The sequence below is a fragment of the Durotheca rogersii genome (genome assembly GCF_024521655.1).
Source record: "Durotheca rogersii strain YMJ 92031201 chromosome Unknown GGS23scaffold_27, whole genome shotgun sequence".
In the NCBI taxonomy this organism is placed as follows: domain Eukaryota; kingdom Fungi; phylum Ascomycota; class Sordariomycetes; order Xylariales; family Xylariaceae; genus Durotheca; species Durotheca rogersii.
In genome coordinates, this window is record NW_026251258.1 from 271933 (window position 1) to 295396 (window position 23464).

General features: G+C 57.9%; 6 protein-coding genes across 6 annotated transcripts; 2 read left to right on the forward strand and 4 right to left on the reverse strand.

The window, feature by feature from the left end:
• Positions 1-277: 277 nt before the first annotated feature.
• Positions 278-1397, reverse strand: GGS23DRAFT_583273 (ubiquitin 3 binding protein But2). The gene is made up of 2 exons (XM_051517270.1): positions 1225-1397; positions 278-1151 (listed from the first exon to the last, which is right to left on the reverse strand). The coding sequence occupies exon 2, from the start codon at positions 1004-1006 to the stop codon at positions 563-565; it is 444 nt and encodes a 147-aa protein (XP_051368673.1). The 5' UTR covers positions 1007-1151; positions 1225-1397; the 3' UTR covers positions 278-562.
• Positions 1029-6214, reverse strand: GGS23DRAFT_256812 (uncharacterized protein). Its single transcript, XM_051512311.1, has 2 exons — positions 4018-6214; positions 1029-3437 (listed from the first exon to the last, which is right to left on the reverse strand). Exons 1-2 carry the CDS (start codon positions 6032-6034, stop codon positions 1294-1296), a joined length of 4161 nt encoding a protein of 1386 aa, XP_051368674.1. The 5' UTR covers positions 6035-6214; the 3' UTR covers positions 1029-1293.
• A 2121-nt stretch (positions 6215-8335) lies between these two features.
• GGS23DRAFT_599895 (uncharacterized protein) lies at positions 8336-9061 on the reverse strand (the record flags this gene model as incomplete). Its single annotated transcript, XM_051518986.1, has 3 exons — positions 8336-8395; positions 8450-8641; positions 8786-9061. 3 exons carry the CDS (start codon positions 9059-9061, stop codon positions 8336-8338), a joined length of 528 nt encoding a protein of 175 aa, XP_051368675.1.
• Positions 9062-9649: 588 nt separating this feature from the next.
• GGS23DRAFT_583278 (DNA repair helicase) lies at positions 9650-12995 on the reverse strand. The gene is made up of 4 exons (XM_051517271.1): positions 12488-12995; positions 11990-12439; positions 11206-11913; positions 9650-11140 (listed from the first exon to the last, which is right to left on the reverse strand). Exons 1-4 carry the CDS (start codon positions 12635-12637, stop codon positions 9824-9826), a joined length of 2625 nt encoding a protein of 874 aa, XP_051368676.1. The 5' UTR covers positions 12638-12995; the 3' UTR covers positions 9650-9823.
• Positions 12996-13125: 130 nt separating this feature from the next.
• On the forward strand, positions 13126-14266 carry GGS23DRAFT_256933 (ribosomal protein L18e/L15P). The gene is made up of 3 exons (XM_051512313.1): positions 13126-13337; positions 13700-13898; positions 14012-14266. Exons 1-3 carry the CDS (start codon positions 13306-13308, stop codon positions 14228-14230), a joined length of 450 nt encoding a protein of 149 aa, XP_051368677.1. The 5' UTR covers positions 13126-13305; the 3' UTR covers positions 14231-14266.
• A 2950-nt stretch (positions 14267-17216) lies between these two features.
• Positions 17217-22132, forward strand: GGS23DRAFT_257038 (glycosyltransferase family 1 protein). Its single transcript, XM_051512314.1, has 5 exons — positions 17217-18267; positions 18338-18435; positions 18491-18928; positions 18986-21730; positions 21793-22132. Exons 1-5 carry the CDS (start codon positions 17511-17513, stop codon positions 22120-22122), a joined length of 4368 nt encoding a protein of 1455 aa, XP_051368678.1. The 5' UTR covers positions 17217-17510; the 3' UTR covers positions 22123-22132.
• The last annotated feature ends 1332 nt before the right edge of the window (positions 22133-23464 follow it).

Sequence of the window (23464 nt, forward strand, 5' to 3'; positions counted from 1 at the left end):
CGAATTACGACGTGGGATGTGGGCGGATGAGGATTCACAACTTCTGAAGAGAGTCGGAGAGATGTAAACAGGAGCATCATCAGTGGAACGCGTCCAGGGTCTGTCATAAAAGATCGGCAAGGTCGATCCTATTTCCGATAGTTCCGATATGCGAATTTCTTGTAGACAGAAGCGTATTATGTAATCACACTCTTCACCTATCTCAGCCTTCTCCAGCCACATTCAAGATTCCAGCCACAGTACTGAAATATCTTGATTGCCATATTACCCCTTAAAAGCTATCCTCAGTTTATTTTGAAAGGACTATTTATGTATTACTGTCAGGAACAAAGAAATGCACATATTCAACTAACGATGCGTCCTCCTTGTTACTCTGTCTATTACTTCCATCCAACCCAGTTATCTTACCATTCCAGTCCCTGTGTGTATGCGCGGACGTTACGGCTGAGGGCTATAACATGCGGGTGGAAACTAAACCTGACAATGCGTTGAGGCTGTTCAAATTACCTTTCTCCTATCCCTTCTCTATTCCTCTGTTCGTTTTTTTCGTCCAGTTCGGTGCTTACAACTCCGTGCCTTCGTCTCCAGACGCGACGATGAACAAGCCGAGCGGGCACGGCTCGATACTCTGGCGGAAGCGCAGCTCTGTCCCGCCGGCGCCGGGCACACTGCCGAGCTCGACGGCTACGCCGCGGCCGTCGGCGGGGCACGCGAAGGACTCGACGACGTACGCGTTATCGGGCGCGACGGCGAGCCTCGTGTAGGACAGCGCCGTGTCGGGGAGGTTGTTGTGCGTCGTCTGCCGGCCGATAGCGTGGTCGCGGCCACGGCCACCGTCGAGGTCGAGGCGCGAGAACTCGACCTGTCCGGTGCCCGTGAGGTTGAGCGAGGACGCGTCACCAGGTAACAAGAACACCAGCGTACACGTCTTCCCGCCGTCGCCCGGTGCCACGTCGAAGACGAAGACGCTCGAAACCGTCGGCGAAGTTTCACCGAAGGCGCTCATGCCCTGAGCCTTGTCGGGATTCGCCCGGTCGACGGGTACGATCAGGCGCGGTGGCTCCCACTGGCCCGTGAGTTGCCCCGGACAGACCCCCGGAGACGAGGAGACACTGTCAGCCCGCCTTAGCCTCTTGGGAGACTCTGCTCGTGTGAGTGCGTTTGCGTACCCGGCGCTGCTTGACGGCGCTGTACGTTTCGCGGGGCTCACAGGTGGTGTATTAGGGACCTCGGGTGAGGTAGGAGATTTCAGCGTCGTTCTTTGGTTTCCGGGCGTCGTAGGATACTTGGGAGTCACAGTTGGATGCTCAGGAGCTGTGCTATAGACTTCAGTCGTGTTTGAAACTTGCAGGAGAGTAGGGTATGGAGGGGGGACCGGAGGGCCCGGGGGAGCAGGGTGTGTTTTTGGTAGAGAAAGGGGGGCCGGTGGTGCCGGATGTACAGGAGGAATCGAGGGGTACGGCGGAGCAGGGGGAGTTGGAGGTCCAGGGGGTCCAGGAGGACCCGGAGGTTTAGGGGGCCCGGGAGGTTCAGTGGGCCCAGGAGGACCTGGAGGTTTAGGCGGCCCGGGAGGTTTAGGCGGCCCGGGGGGGGCTGGAGGTCCAGGGGGCGCTGGCGGCGCCGGAGGGGTAGGTGCTGTAGGCATCGGTAGCGGTACCGGTGGCGCCGGAGGAACCGAGGGGTATGGCGGAGCAGGAGGTTTAGGCGGCCCAGGAGGGGCTGGAGGTTCAGTAGGCCTAGGAGGACCTGGAGGTCCAGGGGGGCCGGGAGGTTTAGGCGGCCCGGGGGGAGCTGGAGGTGTAGGTGCCGTAGGCATCGGTGGTGGTACCGGTGGTACGGGAGGAACCCAAGGATATGGCGGAGCAGGAGGTTTAGGCGGCCCAGGAGGACCTGGTGGTGCCGGAGGTTTCGGCGGAATAGGATGCGGTCCTGGTGGTGCCGGTGGAGCAGGAGGCGGTCCTGGTGGTGCCGGAGGGGGCCCCGGTGGTACAGGAGGTGCCGGTGGAGCTGGAGGCGGTCCTGGCGGCGTAGGTGGTGTAGGATGCGGTCCTGGTGGTACCGGTGGTACGGGAGGAACCCAAGGATATGGCGGAGCAGGAGGTTTCGGTGGAGCAGGAGGCGGTCCTGGCGGCCCCGGTGGAGCTGGAGGCGGTCCTGGCGGCGTAGGTGGTGTAGGATGCGGTCCTGGTGGTGCCGGTGGAGCCGGAGGGGGCCCCGGTGGTACAGGAGGTTTCGGTGGAGCAGGAGGCGGTCCTGGCGGCCCCGGTGGAGCAGGAGGCGGTCCTGGCGGTCCCGGTGGAGCAGGAGGTCCTGGCGGATTAGTAGGTGCCGGCGACGGCGCCGGTGGACTAGGCGGTGCCGGGGGTATAGGTGGTGCCGGGGGTATAGGTGGCGCCGGTGGTGGTGCCGGAGGGGCAGGTGGTACTGGTGGAGTAGGAAACGGTCCTGGCGGAGCCGGAGGTCTTGGCGGATTAGGTGGTGCCGGCGGACTAGGTGGTGGACCAGGTGGTGCCGGGGGAGTAGGTGGCGCCGGCGGACCAGGAGGCGCCGGAGGGGCAGGAGGTCCCGGTGGCGGTGCAGGCGGTCCCGGTGGCGGTGCAGGCGGTCCCGGTGGCGGTGCAGGCGGTCCCGGTGGCGTAGGAGGTGCTGGTGGACCAGGAGGTGCCGGCGGTGGTGCAGGAGGTCCTGGCGGACTAGGTGGTGCCGGTGGTGGTACCGGTGGACCAGGTGGTGCCGGTGGAGTAGGATACGGTGCCGGAGGTGCCGGAGGTGCCGGCGGTGGTACAGGCGGTCCCGGCGGTCCCGGCGGGCCAGGAGGTGCCGGTGGACTAGGAGGCGCCGGTGGATTAGGAGGTATTGGCTGTGGTGCCGGCGGAGCAGGAGGTCCCGGTGGTGCAGGCGGTCCCGGTGGACCAGGGGGTCCCGGTGCCGGTGCAGGTGGTCCCGGTGGACCAGGAGGTACTGGTGGATTAGGAGGAGTCGGCGGTGGTACAGGCGGTCCCGGTAGTCCCGGTGGTCTCGGTGGACCAGGAGGTGCTGGCGGATTAGGAGGTGCCGGCGGATTAGGGGGTCCCGGTGGTGCAGGTGGTCCCGGTGGACCAGGAGGTCCTGGCGGACTAGGTGGTACCGGTGGAGTAGGATACGGTGCCGGTGGACCAGGGGGCGCCGGTGGACTAGGAGGTGTTGGCTGTGGTGCCGGCGGAGCAGGAGGTCCCGGTGGTGCAGGCGGTCCCGGTGGACCAGGGGGTCCCGGTGCCGGTGCAGGTGGACCAGGTGGACCAGGTGGTGCCGGTGGAGTAGGATACGGTGCCGGTGGCGCAGGAGGTGCCGGCGGATTAGGGGGTCCCGGTGGTGCTGGTGGTCCCGGTGGACTAGGTGGACTGGGTGGTGCCGGTGGAGTAGGATACGGTGCCGGTGGACCAGGGGGCGCCGGTGGACTAGGAGGTGTTGGCTGTGGTACCGGCGGAGCAGGAGGTCCCGGCGGTGGTACAGGCGGTCCCGGTGGTCCCGGTGGTCCCGGTGGACCAGGAGGTGCCGGTGGACTAGGAGGTGTTGGCTGTGGTGCTGGTGGTGCAGGAGGTACCGGCGGATTAGGAGGTCCCGGTGGCCCCGGTGGACCAGGAGGTGCCGGTGGACCAGGTGGACCAGGTGGACCAGGTGGTGCCGGTGGAGTAGGATACGGTGCCGGTGGCGCAGGAGGTGCCGGCGGATTAGGTGGTGCCGGGGGAGCAGGAGGTCCCGGCGGTGGTACAGGCGGTCCCGGTGGACCAGGGGGTCCCGGGGGTGCAGGTGGTCCCGGTGGACTAGGGGGTGCCGGTGGACCAGGTGGTCCAGGAGGTCCCGGCGGTGGTACAGGCGGTCCCGGTGGACCAGGGGGTCCCGGTGGTGCAGGTGGTCCGGGTGGACCAGGAGGTGCCGGTGGATTAGGAGGTGTTGGCTGTGGTGCCGGTGGCGCAGGAGGTGCCGGCGGATTAGGAGGTCCCGGTGGTGCCGGTGGACTAGGGGGTGCCGGTGGACCAGGTGGTCCAGGAGGTCCCGGCGGTGGTACAGGCGGTCCCGGTGGTGCAGGTGGTCCCGGTGGTATAGGCGGTCCCGGTGGTGCAGGCGGTCCGGGTGGACCAGGAGGTGCCGGTGGTACAGGTGGTGCCGGTGGACCAGGGGGTGCCGGTGGACTAGGGGGTGCCGGTGGACCAGGTGGACCAGGGGGTGCCGGTGCTGGTGCAGGCGGTCCCGGCGGACCAGGAGGTGCTGGTGGACCAGGGGGTGCCGGTGGACCAGGTGGACCAGGAGGTGCCGGTGCTGGTGCAGGTGCAGGTGGTGCCGGTGGTGCAGGTGGTGCCGGTGGTACAGGTGGTGCCGGTGGTCCAGGGGGTGCCGGTGGACTAGGGGGTGCCGGTGGTCCAGGGGGTCCAGGGGGTCCCGGTGCCGGTGCAGGCGGTCCCGGTGGACCAGGAGGTGCTGGTGGACCAGGGGGCGCCGGTGTTGGTACAGGTGCAGGTGGTCCCGGTGGTGCCGGTGGACCAGGTGGACCAGGTGGACCAGGTGGACCAGGAGGTGCCGGTGCTGGTGCAGGTGCAGGTGGTCCCGGTGGTGCAGGTGGTCCCGGTGGACTAGGGGGTCCCGGTGGTCCCGGTGGACCAGGGGGTGCCGGTGGACCAGGTGGACCAGGGGGTGCCGGTACTGGTGCAGGTATAGGTGGTGCCGGTGGTGCAGGTGGTGCCGGTGGTGCCGGTGGTGCAGGTGGTGCCGGTGGTACAGGTGGTGCCGGTGGACCAGGGGGTGCCGGTGGACCAGGTGGACCAGGTGGACCAGGAGGTGCCGGTGCTGGTACAGGTGCAGGTGGTCCCGGTGGCCCCGGTGGACCAGGTGGACCAGGGGGTGCCGGTGGACTAGGTGGACCAGGGGGTGCCGGTGCTGGTGCAGGTGTAGGTGGTCCCGGTGGTGCAGGCGGTCCCGGTGGTCCCGGTGGTGCAGGTGGTCCCGGTGGTGCAGGCGGTGCCGGTGGTCCAGGTGGTCCAGGAGGTACCGGCGGACTAGGAGGTCCCGGTGGTCCCGGTGGACCAGGAGGTCCCGGTGGACCAGGAGGTGCTGGTGGACCAGGGGGCGCCGGTGGACCAGGTGGTGCCGGCGGATTAGGAGGTGCCGGTGGACCAGGTGGACCAGGAGGTGCTGGCGGTGGTGCGGGGGGTGCTGGCGGACTAGGTGGACCAGGAGGTGCCGGCGGTGGACCAGGTGGTGCCGGTGGAGTAGGATGCGGTGCCGGCCGTCCTGGTGGTGCCGGCGGATTAGGAGGTGCCGGTGGACCAGGTGGACTAGGAGGTGCTGGCGGTGGTGCAGGGGGTGCCGGTGGACTAGGTGGTGCAGGGGGTGCCGGTGGTATAGGTGGTGTAGGAGGAGCCGGAGGTATTACCGGGGGGGCCGGGGGCCTGTATGGAGGTACCGCCTCACATACGGTAACAGTAGAAACACTCGGGGCCGTAACATAGACAGTAGTAGTCTCGGTCTTCGGTGGCGAGACGCCCCCTGGACCCGGAGGGACGCCAGGATTTCCTAGCGGCGTGGCTCCTGGCCCTCTGGGTGTCGGAGTACAGGATTCCGGAATACACCCGCTTGCAGTGAGGGTAATCTCGGAGCAGTTACTCCCTCCTGGAGTAAGATGTATCATCGCTAAACCGTTCTCGCCGGTGCCGCACTGCCAGAACGTAGACTGGCCATTGAATGCCAGTTGCCCATTGCAATTAATGGCAAATCCTCCCTGGGGAGTCTGGCCGCCATCGCACTGGAACACGTTCGCCGCCGGCGTCAACCGACAGCCACGACCCTGAGCATCCGAGATAGTATCTCCTCTCAGGACGAATCCTGGCTGAACGACGCCACTCTCGCCGCCAGCACTTATCCGGCCGTTGCTATATTGGCCAACTACCCCGGCGGACGACCCGCCCGTGGAAAGGGTGAAGTCGCATCCACTCTGGCGCGCGACGAGAGAATGGGCGCTGTTCAAGGTCGATGAGAGGATGATGAGCTTGCGCATCATGTTGGCGCCTGTATGCGAGCCGAGCTATCAAATATTTCTGGGGTCAGTAATGGCAAGCTGGCCCCGAGAAGGAGAGTCTTGAGGAGAGTGAAAAATCCAGCGACAGAGCTTGACCTCAGCTTATATCTCAAACGCCTGATATAACTAAAGACCTTGCTATGAGCGAGGTCTCGGATAATCCGTTCCCTTTCTCGCCTCATCTTTGAAAACTCTGAGAATGACAACGTCATGCTGTAGTAGTAGTCTATATCATCGGCGAAACAGCCCGTAAGACGTCTAAGCTACTCACAGAGATCCCTGGCGTCGTAAACGACGAAGACCAGGGGGACCCGCGCCAACACCTGCCCCAGGCACCACGGATGACTGTCTAAGTCCGGAATGGCGTCCCAAGACCTCAAGTTTCCCATGCAAACCTAAGCCCAGAGATAGAGCTTGTAGTCCGGGTTAGGAAGGCATAAGTGCGGCTCTCTAAGCCAATATTGGGTAAACAACGCTTCTCGATCATGGTTGAGTGACGCAAATCGAGTAAAGGGGTGATGTGTGTGTGCATTGTCGACCTCGTATTTTAACATCGGCTAGCTCCTGTAACTAGATGAGTCGCGTGCGTGTCCCTTTTAGTCTTGCCTCTCGACTTATTACAAGTGCTATCCATATCCGGGTCTTTTGCAATACCAATAGCACAACGATCTTCCTCGGGATTCCGAGCAGCAGGAACTTAATTATTCCTCATGTGTCTCATCGAAATATGGCGGATGTTTTCATTTTTATTCTCTCACCTACATATGCAATGTAAATAAGTTGCATTGTGTGTGTGTTCCGACCCATAGACTCTTTTAACGTAGTCTGTCCAGAGATCACAGAATAAGCATGTAAAAGGTAGGGTTAAGTTATGCGAAGAACATAACATCTACACTATTACGTCCTTAGGAGCCACTGCAGCATCGCGTGTTTATGCAACTTTGGAGAGAAACATTCGCGATATGGTGGTATGTTTAGATACGGGGACGTAAAACCTGCACGCCAACGGAAAAAGCCATCAACCAAGTCACATACCCCTGGCTGACACTTCCCCTCTCCGTCTACACAAAGACTAGCCCTCATAATAACAAGCCGAAACAACCGAAGACCGGTCCCGTACACGGCTGTTTTATTATTATTATCAGAGTTCGGGAGCTCGATGGGCCTTTGCCTTAACTGCATCTGGGCTCAACAAAAGTTCGATGACACTGCCCTGACACGTTAATCCCTAACCACCGCCCATCTAAGTTGAGTGAGCATTAAGATCTAACTCAACAGGAGGAAATTTGTAACCGGCGGGTCTCAGCAGGTACACAGGTCAGGGTATTAGAATAAGGCGCTACACTACAGACGCAGTCTTGCGAGACAAATACGAGACGAACTCACCTTTCTGTACGAGACGAGCCATGAATTAATCTTACAGAAGGCCTCTCAGACTGGCTGAATTTCCAATCCCTTCACCGGGTAGAGCCGAGCGCGGCCCGCCTCTTCGCAAAATAGTAGGAGTCCTGTCGGGGTTGACAATACCGGCTGGGATCCTGAAGGGTAAGTTGCCGTACTGCTATTTATAAGTATCTGATATAGAATATTACACACCGTCACGTCAACTGGACTTTGCATGCTTATACACAAAGCCTGAAACGTGAAACAATAGCACACCGCAGTCTCCCAGATGCAGCTTCAATATATCCGCATAATCGGACATCGTGAGAATTGTAAGGGGGTATCGAACATCACGAAGTAGACGGACCAATATTACCCCCTTTGTTCTCCGCCGCTGTACGAAGAGGTGATTTCATCCGTCTATCATATTTCGTATTCAACAGATACTTCATCCCTGCGAGCCAGCCACCCACTCCGTGTGGATGCATGTAGACATCACTATCGTAGTGACCGCCTCCGCGAGATGCGTGTGTTTACCGCCTTACGGTTGGGGTTCTCTTGGGAAAATGCTGATGAGCAGGGTTGTCTAAGTGCGCCCCTCGCAGTAGGTTTCCCCGTTCACACGGAGAGACGTCTGAGGACTACAACGAATATGCAGACCCCCGCATCTCCCTGTTTAGAGATCTAAGCATATATACTATGGGATAAATAAGCAGCAGTAAGTATATACAGAGAATTGATACGAATAGACATTATGTACTACTACTTCGCACACACGCGTGCCTAGTGAATCCTCGGCTTCGGTACTCGCGGGTTCCGGGGCGAAGCGGCGCGGTCTAACACCCAGAACGCGATTTTGTATACAATTCCCGTCGTCACCGGTCAGTAGTCGCGAGGCTTCTAAGCATGGGGAGGGTAGTGAGCCAACGCTTCTTCGGGAAATATCTCTTCTTGGTCCCACTGGTAGGAGTCAGCCTTGACCATCAACGAAGAAAGGGGGTGTCGTGCGCTTACATGCTCCACGATACAGCCAGCCTCCCACCTGAACCTATCGACGATCTCCCCCATGCCGGCAGCGATGTAGTTCAACCACCCCTGATCGCCTTTAAAGGCAGTGCGGATAGGAGCGATCTTGGTGGTATTCCACATTGTGTCCAGGAAGTCGAGAGCAGCGTTGGGGCCGTCCTCCGCAAACGGATTGTGGTTCTGCGCGGCAAGATAGGTGAGCATAGCTCATCGTCACTATGTTTCCCGAGCCGCCACACGAAATAACTCGGGTGTTCGGGGGGTCGGGGGAGGGAGCAGAGAGGCGTAAAGCTCCTAGAGACGGCTTAGAGAAAGCACACGTACTATGTAGACCGAGGACACGTACTCGAACGCGTTGGTCAGGTTCCTCGTCACCAGGAACGCGTTAGCGAATTCGTCGAACCGTGCTCGCGTCTCCTCCTCGCTCGGCGGCGGGTCCATCGCGACGCAGGGGGGAGGCGTCACGACGCTTGGCTTCGCCCTGTGCGTCGTGGTCGGCCGAACGGCGGCATATCCCAACCCAGGGCGGGTCGGTGTGGGGGCAGCTCCGGCCATGAAAGGCGCCAGCAGTACAGCGAGGAAAACCAGCGTGTAGTACATCTTGGACAACGATGGGGGACGAGTGAGGTTGGGGAAAGAGGGCATTCCCAGCACCAGAGCCGTAAACGAGTTCGCGAGCTGATGGTGGCTTGGGGCTGTGATGTGATACCCAGCCAGATAGACGTCTGGCGAGAGAGAGAAGTTGAGAAGGGGAGACGATTCCCGGGAAGCACCAACACGCAACCCACCCTTCGAGTGCTGTATGCTGGGCTGTTCGAGCTCCTGCTACTCTATTCGATACCAAGTCCCGTCGGCATATCGACGCTCGCCCCTGTGTGCGTGTGGGGTAAAAGAGTAGGCCTCGCAATGTAGGTATTATTTACCCTTGTGGAAACGGGATGGGAACGCGCTGGTTAAGTGGTTAAGCTCCCCATCCGGCTAATATGAGAGATGATAACGAGTTCGAGTCGGCTGCGACGGCACTTTGTGGCACGCGTGGATGCTCGAATCCAAACACACAAGTCCCATTACTGGGGGGAGACAACGGCCCGGCAGTCTCGTGACGGGCCAGCCGGAATGAGATTCGTGCGGACGCGTGATAACCCTACGGATTTATTGATGATGAGCTGTGTATTGCTTTTAAGAGGAATGCTACGGGGTTATGAGAAAGTAAATATTTACGTATGAAAATGTTGATTTAGAGCGCACATGATACCCGGTTTTATTCAGGGGGCGTGTCTTAGACATAAGGCTAATTTTATGTATTTGCTTTCCCGATCTGATCCCATCCGATCTGGGTTTGTCTCCTTTCCCTCGAGCAATTCAGCCGTTAGTTGAAGTCTTACCCCGGAAAAAGCTGCTCAGCTTTCCCATCATCTGGCCCAGCCCACCCGCCTCGCTCCCCTCGACCAGGCCGCCGCGGATCCAGCCGGGCAGCTTACCCCTGATGCGCTGCGTCGCAAACCGCCGGTCCACCAACACGATAGCAGCGTAGTCGTTGCGGTGTCGGATCGCTCGCCCTATGCTCTGGTTCACGGCGCGCATGCACGCGTTCTCGTAGAATTCACGAGAGGCCTGCTTAGCCGTGGCGACGGCCTCGCCCTGCGGCATCGACGGGGCAGTGCTTTTCAAGCGCTCCAGCGTCGTCGACTCGATGTACTCAATCCGAGCCTTCCAGTCTGGGGAGTTGATATTTGGGTATGGTAGGCCGACGACAACGACGCAACGGCCTAGACGGTCGGAGAAGTTGATCCCCTCACTCATCTTGCCGCCAACTACGCTAAGGAGCAGCGCACCGTGACTCCTGGGTGCCGGGTCGCCTTTGTCACTGGGTTTCGTCTCTTTATTTAGGACCGCATCGCTATACTGATCGAGGACCTCGTCACTTGACCCGCCCTTCGTCTCGCGAAACACCGCCTTCTTGGCTTGCAATCTCTGCCACAGTGTTTTGGGTTGTCCAGAACTAGCTTCGCTCCACGCGGCCACTACCTCATCGAGATAACCGTAGCTTGGGAAGAAGACGACTACCCCGTCGGGGACGACGGTGCAGATGTTGAGAATCGCAAAGCCTAGGTCTCGTATCATGGGCTTTTCGCTTCGCTTCTGAAAGCTGAATTCAAATTCTGCACTTCTTCCGTCGCCTTTCGGCCCGGCGGAGGCCAACGTCCACACACACAGGTTTGAGGACGGGATGACGTGTCCGCAGCTGAGCGTCGTAACTTTGCTACCTGCCAGGCCAGGAAAAAGGTGAGCTGTGTAGTCTTCGAACGGCGACATGGTGCCGCCGGCGAGAATGACGGCTCGGGCGCTAGACGCGATCGAGGAGAATGCGTGGGTAGGCGAAAGGAGGAGATACGAGAGTTTGACATCATCATGAGAGACCTTATGGTAAAAGATGCGGCCCTCAGAGCTCAGGTTGTTCAGAGAGACGAGAAAGGAGAGGAGAGCGTGAAGGACTGGGGTCGACGAAAAGGTCGGTGGAGCGGTAGTAGGGTCCTGAGACTTGACTTGCGCGGCATAACCCTCGATCTTGTATGCTAGCTTAGAGCCTTGTATGTATTGGATTAGTTTGTACATATTGATTTGGTCGATACCCTTTGACCTGAGAAGGGCGTTGGGATCGACTATGCCCTGTTCACTCTAAGATGAGGTATACGTTAGCACGAAGAGAAAAGGGAGACGAGGGGAGAAGAAATGAGAGCTACCTTGAGTTTCAGTGTGCCTCCTAACCAGTCGCTGAGGCCATCGACTACCTTCGCGACTTGAGCCACCATAACTCGATTCTCTCCCTTCAACTTTTTCCCGAACTTTTTGACATACACCCCAAGCATTTGCCTCGCCCGTTTTAGCTCACTGAGGCTGACTTCGGAGGCATAGACATTCGATACCGCGTCCATTATGTTGTGGGCCTCGTCGATTATAACCACGCTCCCGTCAAGTTTGATGCCGAGAGCATCCCTAGCCGTCTTCTGCAAAAGCAATGGATACGGAAGGGTGACGATTTCCGCGCCAGGCACCGCGGTTCTGGAGGCATAATAGGGGCAAACACGTAGCTTCTTCCCAAGTACGAAGAGGTCCTCAATATCAGGGAGAGTGGCTAGGGCGTTGTCGCGGAACTGGTGTGTCTGGCTTAGGTTGTCTGTGTTTGGCATAAACTGACACTTATCTTTTGACCCCGACTGCTGAAGCTCGGTGCAACGATCGTTGATCGCCGGAAGAGAGCCAAGCCGGGAGACGGACGGGTTGATGCAAAGTCGTTGGCGAGAAGACAACGGGAGGTGTTTCACACCCTCGGGTTCTGCGTTATCGCTGCTCCCAAGGAGAGAATCCGGCAAGGAGGATGGAAATGTCGGCCGGCGTAGCTCTGAGATGAACTGTGTTAACTGAGAATGTGTCCTTGAGGCGTAGTAGATCTGCAGATAATTAGTCGGCAAGAATACGAAGATGCGAGGCAAGGTCGCCGAGTGTAATAACTACTGGTCGATATACCTTCACCTCATTTTCGCCCAAGTCTTCTTGGTCGTCTTGCTTCGCTTGAAGCGACCCCAGACCGAGTTTTTCCATCAAGTTCCTCGTCTCCTTGCTGAAGGCTGATTGGCTATCGCCGTCTGCGGGTGCATCCTGGTCTTTCAGCAGCCATTCGTCTTCGTCGTCGGTACCGTCGTCGTGTTTCCTAAGCGTGCTTTCGTCTAGCTTCCTTCGTTTGGCGCCCCTCTCCTCTCTCAGCTTTTCTTCGGCTCGTGCCTTTTTGAGCCGTCCTTCTCTTTCTTCCCATCGCCTCAGCATTTCCTGCCGCTTTCTGTTCAGCATCTGGTTCACTAGCCATGTCGGCTCGTTCTCGAACCCCTTAGATGCTTCGGCAACAGAGCTCTCGAATTGTGACCTATTGTAGTTTCGCAACCAGGTCAAGGCTGCACATATCAGGGACAGCGATTTCCCCTAACTAGGTCAGCAGGCAATTGAGTCTAGAGTTGAGCGGGGACATACAGTTCCGGTTGGGCTTTCGAGGATGCCAACCTGTCCTTCTCCTTGCTGCAGAACTTCATATACGGCATTCATGAATCTCTCCTGAACGTCATATGGCGTATACGGGTGATGGAAGTCGATCTTCCGAACCCCGTCGGTTACTTCATCCATATTGGCAGCTGACTGCTGGAGGCTTGATGCCCCGATTAAAGGATGCAGGGCAAACCCAACTCATAGGAGGCTCGAGTACAAATATGTACGGGTTTACGATATGTGGCTTTCACAACGCTGGGGTGTCACGACGAATAGGTCCCGGGAAAAGAAACGCGGTCGACGATAACGTTGACGACGGTTGGGCTACGTGCACACAGGCTGCAAGGCGTTCACGAGAAGCTAAATACAGCTTGGGGCATCCGACATCCCCGATATGTTCGCGCCAGAGGCCATCGGCATCATCACCAAGGGGATTGGAGTGTTGATATAATTGAGCGCCAAGACCGCGAAGGTGAAATGGGTCGCGTCCGTCGCGGTAGCGTTCATAATTACGAGGTGCTCTGTGGTTGGTGAATAGAGATGACCTAATAGCCGCACCTATGCGGGATAATGTGGCTAAGTAATTGTGGATGAGTATATGTGGCTGGTGGGACGAGAGGTACGGAACAGATGTGGGGGGCCAGGTGTGGCTGGAGCACGCCAATGCGCCCAAGCCCTACCACCCGAAAATTAAACGAGCAAGAATTTCACAAAATCGCTAGCACATTCAAAACCCGCCCCATCCATCACAACCCACCTCGAGTAGGCAAAACATCACACCCCAACAAGCGACTCACCAGCCGAAAATGCCTACCAGATTCTCCAAGACTAGAAAACAGTATGTTTCCCTGTTGATTCGATTCGATTCGATGCAAATTTCCACTCGTTGCTCCGATTCACGTCGCGCCCGCCTCTGCCATGTCCTTCCGTATGGGTTATCGGGTCGAGACAAGTGGGAGGGGGAGGAGAAGAGAAGGAAGAACAGAAACAGTCCCAAAATCAGTGCCCGAGGAGGATACAGAGCGGGAAAAAAAATGATGTAGCTGTCGAGTCGGTTATAATTGATCGAGGGGAGGAGAAGATGGGAATGGGCGTTGGCGATTTCCGGCGGCGCGGCGCATTGGACGACGAGTCTATCACTGGGGTTTTTTTTCTTCCAGTTCTGCCTCGATGAGAGAGCAACGCTAACGATCTCGATAGTCGTGGCCACGTCTCGGCCGGTCACGGTCGTGTTGGCAAGCACCGCAAGCATCCTGGTGGTCGTGGTATGGCCGGTGGTCTGCACCACCACCGAACCAACATCGATAAATACCACCCTGGTTTCTTTGGAAAAGTCGGCATGCGATACTTCCACAAGCAACAGAACCAGTTCTGGAAGCCCATAATCAACCTTGACAAGGTACGGTACCTCGTAACCCCCCACTTGACTCTGGACTTGTGCTGGGAGCGGTTCGAGGCACGCGGAAGTATTACTCCCGTCGCTGGGCGATTCACTAACTGGACGTTTCGCAGCTGTGGTCGCTTGTCCCCGCCGAGACCCGCGAGGCTTACCTGTCCGGCGCGAAGAAGGACACGGTACCAGTCATCGACCTCCTACCCCTCGGCTACTCCAAACTCCTCGGCAAGGGCAGAATCCCGGAAATCCCGTTAGTCGTCCGAGCGCGGTGGGTCAGCAAATTGGCGGAGAAGAAGATCACAGACGCTGGCGGCGTTGTCGAGCTGGTGGCGTAAAGAGGCGCCGGCAGAAGGGTTTCTATTTCAGGAAGATGGGAACGGATACCTGACGTTTGGGACGGTTGTAACTCAAGGACCTGCATAATGACAGGTAGGCGTCAGCTTTCTCGAGCATGGCATGGCATGATCGGCTTCTACATATGAAAGGGAGTTCAGATGAATACAAAAATGCGTTTTACCCCCAAATGACAGCAGGGGTCGAGTTTGACCCCACGACCCGACTGCGCCCTGCTTGCGATGATCAGGGGATGAGAAAAGGGCGGTCTGACGAGAGGAGGGGCGCCGTCTACACGGACTGGATGTGCGGCCGCAAACTACGATTATGTTGCAGCTATGTACTACGCTGTAGGGCTGGATTTGGGCGGACGGGCGTTCGCTCACCTCACGAGTTAAGCGGCGGGCCATGTTCATGTTCATAGCTGGGGGGGGGGGAAGGTGGAGCGAGGCGCGAAAGGCGAAATGCAGACGGTGGAGGGCGATTGGGATGGTATGGCGTCGCATCAGGGAATACCGTTGGTGTGTGTTTAGGAGGTACACATGTGCCAACTGTATTTAAAGGAAGGTCAACGAAGCGCTCCCGTGTCAGGTTGGTCGGCAGTAATGTCTGTGACCCGGACGCGGTGGTGACTAGAGAGGGTCATATGGGGGATGCTTTCGGCGGCCGTCTCGAAAGGCGCGGAAGCGCGACATTGTGCGTAATCTGTCGAGTGGCATCCGAAGGCTCCGACCGAATTAGCACCTGATCCACGGATGCGCTCTCCCCTAGCCGGGTGGATGCTGTATAAGAATACGATGTCTGTCTAGCCCACTCGTCTACGATAGATATATTGACGCGGTGTACGGACTACCTACCGCAGAACCTCCCGCCGCAGGTAGACCGGGTGTCCCTGAGGAGTAGCAGGAATTGCGCTGAACATCCTGATATCGACATCCGGGGGTCCACGAGGATGACTCGGAGCAGAGGACTAATGGGTCCGAGAGAGGAAAAAGAGCGAAATGGAATAGCAGTGGTATGATGATGATAAACAAACAAATGCCTGCCTGCTAAGGTAGTAAGTAGGTAGGTAGGTTAGGAGGTAGGCAGATAAGGAAGAGAAGGAGGCTATCTCTACCTACCTCTCAGTGCACGTCAATAGCATGTACCTTAGGTACTTAAGACGTGTACTCATATGCAACTGCGCAAGGGGCTAGACCGTGCGGCTGGGAAGGCGCTCTAGCACCTAAGCACCTCTGCGGATCCTGCATGTGACGGGGCGCGAGGGCTTGGGATCTATTGGTCACGCAGTCATGGGATGGCCCCGAAGGGGAAAGGCGCGTTGCGATGCTGACTTTGGCACCGAAGGGAAGTACCTTGGGTACCTACATATGTACATGTCTACCTATAGCCTACGGGTACCTTAGGTACCTACCTAGGTAGGTAGATACCTCTAGCCTACCTCTACTCAGTGGGAGGCAAGCGTTTACCATAGGTACATTCTGCACTGGGGCCAGCCCGACCCACAGGAGTGCCTAGCGAGTGCCTAGCAGGTGCCTGGTTGCTGTGACTCAATTCACACCTCCTAGTACCTGGTCACCTAAGCTCGGTTTCAGAGGTACCTAGCTAAGCTAGAAGAGCACCGAAGTTGTTAGATGTTCGTAGGTAGGTATATTATACACGGTCCAGCACGGGCTGGAGGGGGGGGAAAGCAACGAGGGAGCATGACAACTGAGGGGGTTCTCCGGTCACACCACGGTTCTATGCGCGGTAGCAGAAGTTAGATTGGTACAGGCACCCGAGGTGTGTCGAGCAACAATGCAAATGTATGTACGTGTACATGTCACCTACATACCTCCTCTACGATCCAAGTGCGCGGTGGATACCCGGTTGTGGAAGGGTTCCAGTTCAGGGGTGTCATATGTACAATGAACAGGTGCCTTTCGCAGGGCAGACTGGCGCTCCACGTCATCTCGGCTCGGCGCCTCGAGGTGAGGGAAGCAGGTAGAGGTACCTAATCTAGGTAGGTAGGTACTTAGGTTCCATTGTTACCCCCACCCGAGGACTGAAATTCATCGTTAGAGGAGGTACCTACGGGTAGTCCTTATACAATGCTACTACAGACCTGTATGTCCGTAATACCAATATCTGATGCAAGGACAGGCAGGTTATTAGACCCGAACTGCTGTGTGCCTCGAGGCCGATAATAAGAAGGCTTACCTTAGGCTGGCAAGCCATTATGCTCGAAACATAGAAGGTAATACCGCTCGGGCGGGCTTCTGTATAAGATACCTTGCTACCTAGGTACTTCTTGGGTACCTAGGTAGACGTACGTCCGCCATGCAGGTACCTGCCCTCTATTACATACCGGTAGGCAGGCAGGTATAAACTCGAGATAATCCCCGGGAGGTCAAGCCCCTAGCCGGATCCATGTCCATTAGGTAACCCTGCATATTCAATACCGTCGATTCCACCATCCATCCCCATTCATCCGTCCCGTCCCATTTGCATATGTATCTGCGTTTCCATCACCACACTCTCTCCCCGATCCATCCCTCCGCCTTTGTTCCTACATCTGGGATCCTACGCAGGTGCACAGATACATACCTAATCTGCTGCTGTCCGACCTGTCCCATCCGTTGATCCATCCGCATGCCCAGCTCGCCGTCCTCACCTATCCAACACCCAATCGTCTAGCCCCGTCCCGATCTGGTCATCCGCCGTGCCCCTGCGCTCGGAAACGAGCATACAGCGCCTTATCCGCTGACGGGTTCTTGCTTACCGCGCCTCCCTATCTACCTACTACTGTCGGCCTCGCTGCCTCTCCGCTTGGTTTCCTGTCCGTCCGGCTGCCCGTCCGTCTAGTTACCTAGCTGCTTATCTACCCGTCCTATCCCGCTTCGCCGAGTAGTCTCCCATACTTCTTCTCTCCTCCTCCTATCTCCATCGCCGTCTGCCACCTCGACGATGCGTCTGCGCTGCTGATTCCACCGCCTGGATCAACGGGCCCGCTTCACCCGACTACTTTTGCGACAACCTTCCGGCAGCTTTGTTCTCCTCAAGCTTTTGAGCCCCTTGGCGCCGCTGCCCGTGCGGCTTTAGGTAGCCGTGTCGCCTTCCCATTCGTCTCCGGCCGGTCTGTGTGGAGCCAAGCCCTGGGCACCGCTGATTTCCACGATAGCGTCCGCGAATCCAAAGTTGTCCGAGCCGTGCGGCCTGTGCACAAGTCGCTCGCCTTGTAGCCTGCTGTGACCTTTCCTTTCCTTCGGGTTTGCCGTTCCTTCGACTCCCGCCTCTCTTCCCATGGCACCGTCATCAGAGGACGGCGCCGCACAGAGGCACGTTAGTAAAAAGCTTCATAAGAGGCACAAAGAGGATCGCCATCCGACCATGGAGCTTCCCGACCGCCTCAAAGACCATGGGGATGACGCCGACGAAGACGTCTTCCCGCCTCACCAGGGCGCCCAAATGTTCATGAACATGAACCAGTCGATTTTCGGACTGATTGCCGCCGCCGGTTCCACCGCAGATTTCAACGATCGATTTGACAACCAGTCCAGCGACGACGATGAAGATGCCGAGCAGGGCGACCGTCCGAAAAAGAGCAGAATACCGGAACGAGTCTCGCAGACCACCATATTGGAGCGGAGCCGTTCAAGAAAACAAAAAAGCGAGAAGCAGCAGAGGAGGTTATCGGAGCACTTGCTACGCCCCTTTTCACGCTTGTCGCCGCGCAGCAGACTCAAACATGACGGATCCGCCAGTACCCGACCCTCCGACTCGAGCCCCGACGCTGACGTCGAGAGTGTGGGCTCTCCCATTGCCGACGTCCCGTCGCCCACGCTCGACGCGACCCAGGTCGACCGCGAAGAGCGAATTGCCCCTGTCATGAGCAGAATGCTCAACGCAAAAGCAGAGATGTCTTCGAGGCCGAGTTTCGATCTCGAAAGGCTATCGGGCGACAACCGTAGGGGGGAGAGCGAAGACCCCGGACCTAGCAGGTTGGCTCGGCAGTTGAAGCGGATATTCGAGTTTGACGAACCCGAGGAAGTCATCCAAGGTATTTCTCCAGTGCTAGCTTGACCTAGCTTCAAATTTGTTACGGCGTACCTGCTAACCTCGCCGTCTAGAATATCCTTGCTGGCTACTCCAAAGCGTGCTATTGCAGGGTTACATGTACATCACTGCTAAGCACATCTGCTTCTATGCCTACTTGCCTAAGAAAGCGGTATGCCGCCCTCTCTACAGCTCACATACAGGAACAGTGCTAATGCCGGGGATAGCACGAAGTTGCTAAATCAGGGTACTTGTCGAAGAGCGGCAAAAGGAACCCCAAGTACAACCGTTATTGGTTCCGCCTGAAAGGGGATGTGCTGGCTTATTACCGAGACGTAGCCAACCTCTACTTTCCGTACGGCCAGATCGACTTAAGCTATGCCATTTCGGCCAGCATCGACGAGAAGGAGAAAGATGGCTTGTACTTTTCCGTTGTCACGCATCACCGGACATACTACCTCAAAGCCGACAGCGCCCCGAGTGCTAAGGAATGGGTCAAGAGCTTGCAACGGGTCATATTTAGATCCCGCAACGACGGCGACAGCGTCAAGATTTCCCTCCCGATCGACAATGTCATAGATGTCGAGGACACCCAGATGATAGAGTTCGCCGATACTTGTAAGATCCGCGTGATCGATAACGATGACACGTACGCGATAGACGAGGTAAGAAATCCGTCGGATGCCTACGTGGACGAGCAGCTTGTTTGCTAACGAGAGTAGTACTTTTTCTCTTTCTTCAGCTTCAGCAAAGACGCCATCAGTGTCCTCAAGATCTTGGTGGACGGCGCTTCGAAACAGCAGGAGGCGAAGAACACCGCGGAATTAAGACCTTCCCAACTCGTGGTGGGTGAAGGCCCCACCCGCCATAGCTCTATTAGTGCTCGGCGCAGTAATGGACCTGCCGCTCTCGACTTGAGATCGCCCAGGCTTCGCGAACATGTGAGGGCAACATTGGTTCCCATGTCTCCCCATAGCCCCCGAGAATCGAGCCCTCGAGCCAGCACCGAGGCGACTCGTAGCAGCTTCGACGCGATCCGCCAGTTTGGGCGACGAAGCCTCGACCCCGATACCCTAACCCAGGATGCGCCTCGTCGGAGTTTTAGTGCTCGCCGCTCACTTAGCAAACACCGCGCCCACGGGAGCGTTCCGCCTCAGGAGCAACCGGAATCATCCGAGTCCTTAGTTCAGTCCCTTGAGGATCCTAGCACGTCCGCCGTGGCGTCGTCGTCAAACGATGACCCCTCTGGCAGCCAGATATTGCGTGGTAGCGAGGTGTTCCACAGGCCTACCATTCGCCGCTCGACCTCCGCCTCGCGCGCCTCTAGGAGAGATAAATCTTCCGGCGCGGGTCATTTGTATGATAAGCCGACAGAATTTTCGCCTTACCACGTGCATCACGCTGCCACCACGGGACACGTCGATGATCTTGGCGCGAGTGAGAGGTCTGACCAAGCCCCATCCGCGACGGCGCAAGGACTCCGAGGAATAGCCAAGATGGGGGCGTACCCTTTACAACGGGCGGGGTTGTTCGCTAACTATTTGAATCAGACGGGCCGCCAGGTCAGCAGCCTGCTAGCGACCGAGTCGATGGGCTACGTGGAGAAGGTGTCGGGGATGTGGAAAGGCGGGCCTAAACATTATCACGAGACTGCTACCCTGAAGCCCGATGGCGAGCTGGACGACGACGCTGGTAACGGCATCGACATGGACCGATTTCGCGCGCACTTCGCGCTCCCGGAAACGGAGAAGCTCCAAGCGGTTTACTACGGCTACATAGTTCGCGTCTTACCTCTCTATGGCAAGATCTACATAAGCGATCGCCACTTCTGCTTCCGCAGCTTGCTACCCGGGACGCGGACGAAATTAATTTTGCCCTTGAAGGATATCGAGACCGCCGAAAAGGAGAAGGGGTTCCGCTTTGGATACTCGGGCTTGGTTGTCGTGATCAGCGGGCACGAGGAACTGTTTTTTGAATTCACCAAAGCCGAGATACGGGACGACTGCACAGTTACCCTGCTGCGGAACCTCGAGACCACACGCTATCTCCGAGAGGCTGGCCTGCTGGATCAAGAAGGCCACGACTACGTAGACGAAGCCATGGCGGAGCGTGACGCCCTCAACGAAGCCAGGCTTCAGGAGAACACCGAGCATGACCTCAAGATGCCCCGTGAGACGTCTTGTATAAGCGACTCGTCCCCCACGATCCTTTTCGACGACCCCAAGGCGTCGTTCCTCAACTTCAAGCCGTCCCAGTCGATGAGAGTTACCTGCTTGACTATAGGCTCCAGAGGCGATGTTCAGCCGTATATTGCCCTCTGCAAGGGACTGCTTGCTGACGGCCACAGGCCCCGGATAGCCACCCACGCCGAGTTCAGAACTTGGATCGAGGGCCACGGCATCGAATTCGCGCCCGTCGAAGGCGACCCCAGCGAGCTCATGCGCATATGCATCCAGAATGGCACCTTTACCTGGGCGTTCTTGAAAGAAGCTAACTCGAAATTCCGGGGCTGGCTGGACGAGCTTCTCGTATCGGCCTACACCGCTTGCCAGGGTTCGGACCTTCTGATCGAGAGCCCTAGCGCCATGGCCGGCATCCACATCGCGGAGGCGTTAGGTATCCCGTACTTCCGAGCCTTTACGATGCCGTGGACCCGCACGCGGGCCTACCCCCACGCGTTTGTCATGCCGGAACACAAGATGGGCGGCGCCTACAACTACGTGACGTACGTCATGTTCGACAATGTATTTTGGAAGGCGACGGCGCACCAGGTTAACCGCTGGCGGAACAATGTCCTCGGTTTGCCAAGTACCAACCTGGAAAAGATGCAGCCGAACAAAGTCCCCTTCCTCTACAACTTCTCCCCTGCGGTCGTGGCACCTCCGCTGGATTACAGCGACTGGATTCGTGTCACGGGCTACTGGTTCCTGGATGAGGCTACTGCATGGACCCCGCCGGAGGATCTCAGAAATTTCATCCAGCAAGCACGCAAGGACGACAAGAAGCTCGTCTACGTTGGGTTCGGCTCTATCATCGTACCGGACCCGGCCAAGATGACGCAAGAGGTTATCGACGCTGTGCAGAAGGCCGACGTTCGGTGCGTGCTATCCAAAGGGTGGTCCGACCGCCTCGGTGGCAAAGACGCCGCGGTTTCGGAACAAGCACTCCCGCCCGAGATATTCCAGATCAAGAGCGCGCCCCACGATTGGCTGTTCGCCCAGATGGACGCGGCCGCTCACCACGGCGGCTCCGGAACCACGGGCGCGAGCTTACGGGCGGGAATCCCCACCATAATCCGACCCTTCTTCGGGGACCAGTTTTTCTTCGGCAGCCGCGTCGAAGACCTCGGCGTGGGCATCTGCTTAAGAAAATGGGGCGCCAACAGCTTCGCGAGGGCGCTATGGGAAACCACGCACAGTCAACGAATGATTGTCAAGGCCCGCGTGCTCGGCGAGACCATTCGAAAGGTGAGTCTACCTCGGCGGGCACGTCCTTTGGATCGTTACGTGACTGACAGTATGGCGGACAGGAGCGCGGCGTGGACACGGCTATCCAATCCATCTACCGAGATCTCGAATACGCCAAGAACCTGATCGTGGCTAAGACGGGCAAGAACGGGACCACCGGCAGCTCTGACGGCACCGTGGGCAACGACGATTCCGAAGGAGAGAGCTGGACTTTTGTCGGAGGCGACGATGTCGACCCCGAGCTCGTCGCGAAGAAGAGTGACCTTCCACGGACGGACGTCGACAGGAGCCGGGCGGCCGGGTTGACCGCGCTAGGCTCGAGGCTGCTCGGCGGCAGAAGCGGCAGCGGGACGGAGGTGGCTCCGTCATCGCGAATCGGGGTTGGTTCCTAGGAGGATCCCTGCCGGATTGGCTAGTTCGGAAGCCTCTGGTGCCCGGTAGCCTTTTTCGGAGAGCCCTGGGGGGGGGGAGCGCCCGGGTTGCCGGGCGACGAAGGGGGACGAGACCGTGACAGCTGCGTCGGGACCATCCGGCCGCAGAGGCAAGGGGAAATATCTGATATGGGTTGGTTGAGAGATTCCGGAAACGCGTGCCCTTCCCAAGGTTTATTACACTTGCCTACGGTGTATTGGTGCGGTGCGCACATAGACTGACTTGCATTTTTTTTTGGTTTTCTTTTTCTTCTGCATCGCCAGCGCCGGCGTCCGGTCCTACTTAATAACCCCCTCTTTATCTCTACACCGTTCTCCTACCGACCCACCTTCTCTCTCTCTCCCTCTCCCTGTCTCCCTCTCTCTCTCACTCTCTCACTCTCGCATAATGGCACGGGCACTCCACAGGTTGGTATACGGGTTCGGGATTAATTCACGGGTGCCCGGGTAATGCAAACGGGCAGGCGGACGAGGGACTAGAGGACTGCCTAAGCTACGTTGTCTATCGACTGTATCAGTAGTATGAATGAACGGATGGCATACAAGATGGGTGGTGACGAACTTGCCCCCCGTCGATGCCTGGTATTTTAATTTTTGCCTGGTTGCGACGGTAGATTTGGTTGTAGCGCAACGCGTCCGTCTGCGTACCTGGCGGGTTCAGTGGCGACGATGCATGCCCTGGCAGTATGGCGGAATTGGCGAGGGGTATGTGGGAATAGATTCGATATCTGGCTTCTTTGCTCTTGGACATTTTTTAAAAGCACAAAAGAAGAAGAGAGCGGCTTTGGTAGTGGGATGCGCGTGGGTAGAAAGTACTAGCATGTATCCCCATCGAACCTCCTAATCCAAAGCCGAAGCGCTTCCAACAAAGGAAGAAAAGGGGGTTGATGCCACCAGCCACATCACATGGGAGGAGCCTCAGCCACGCTAAGGCAATTTGCGCCAAGTACGCGGGTACGGAGCAGGGGCTACGGGTCTGAGACGCATCAGGTATCCGCTGCTACGTACCACTTGCTCGCCGCAACCGCGGGCCGGTACTTGCCTCTGGGGCCCATACCAGGTATCTGGGATGTACCTGCTCCTGTGTCCTGAGGTACCTGGGGGGGGAGGTACCTACCTGGGCAGGTTACATATACGTGTAGGCAGAAGTGGGAGGAGGTGGGTAGACATGATGTACTCCAGTACCCCAGCACCCCAGCACGTCAGGTACCTGTAGCAATGCTGAGAGGGATCGGGAGCTGCCTCCCCCCCCCCGCCCGCAAACGGACTGGGACGGGCGGAGGGGTTTTTTGGGCTGTCGACA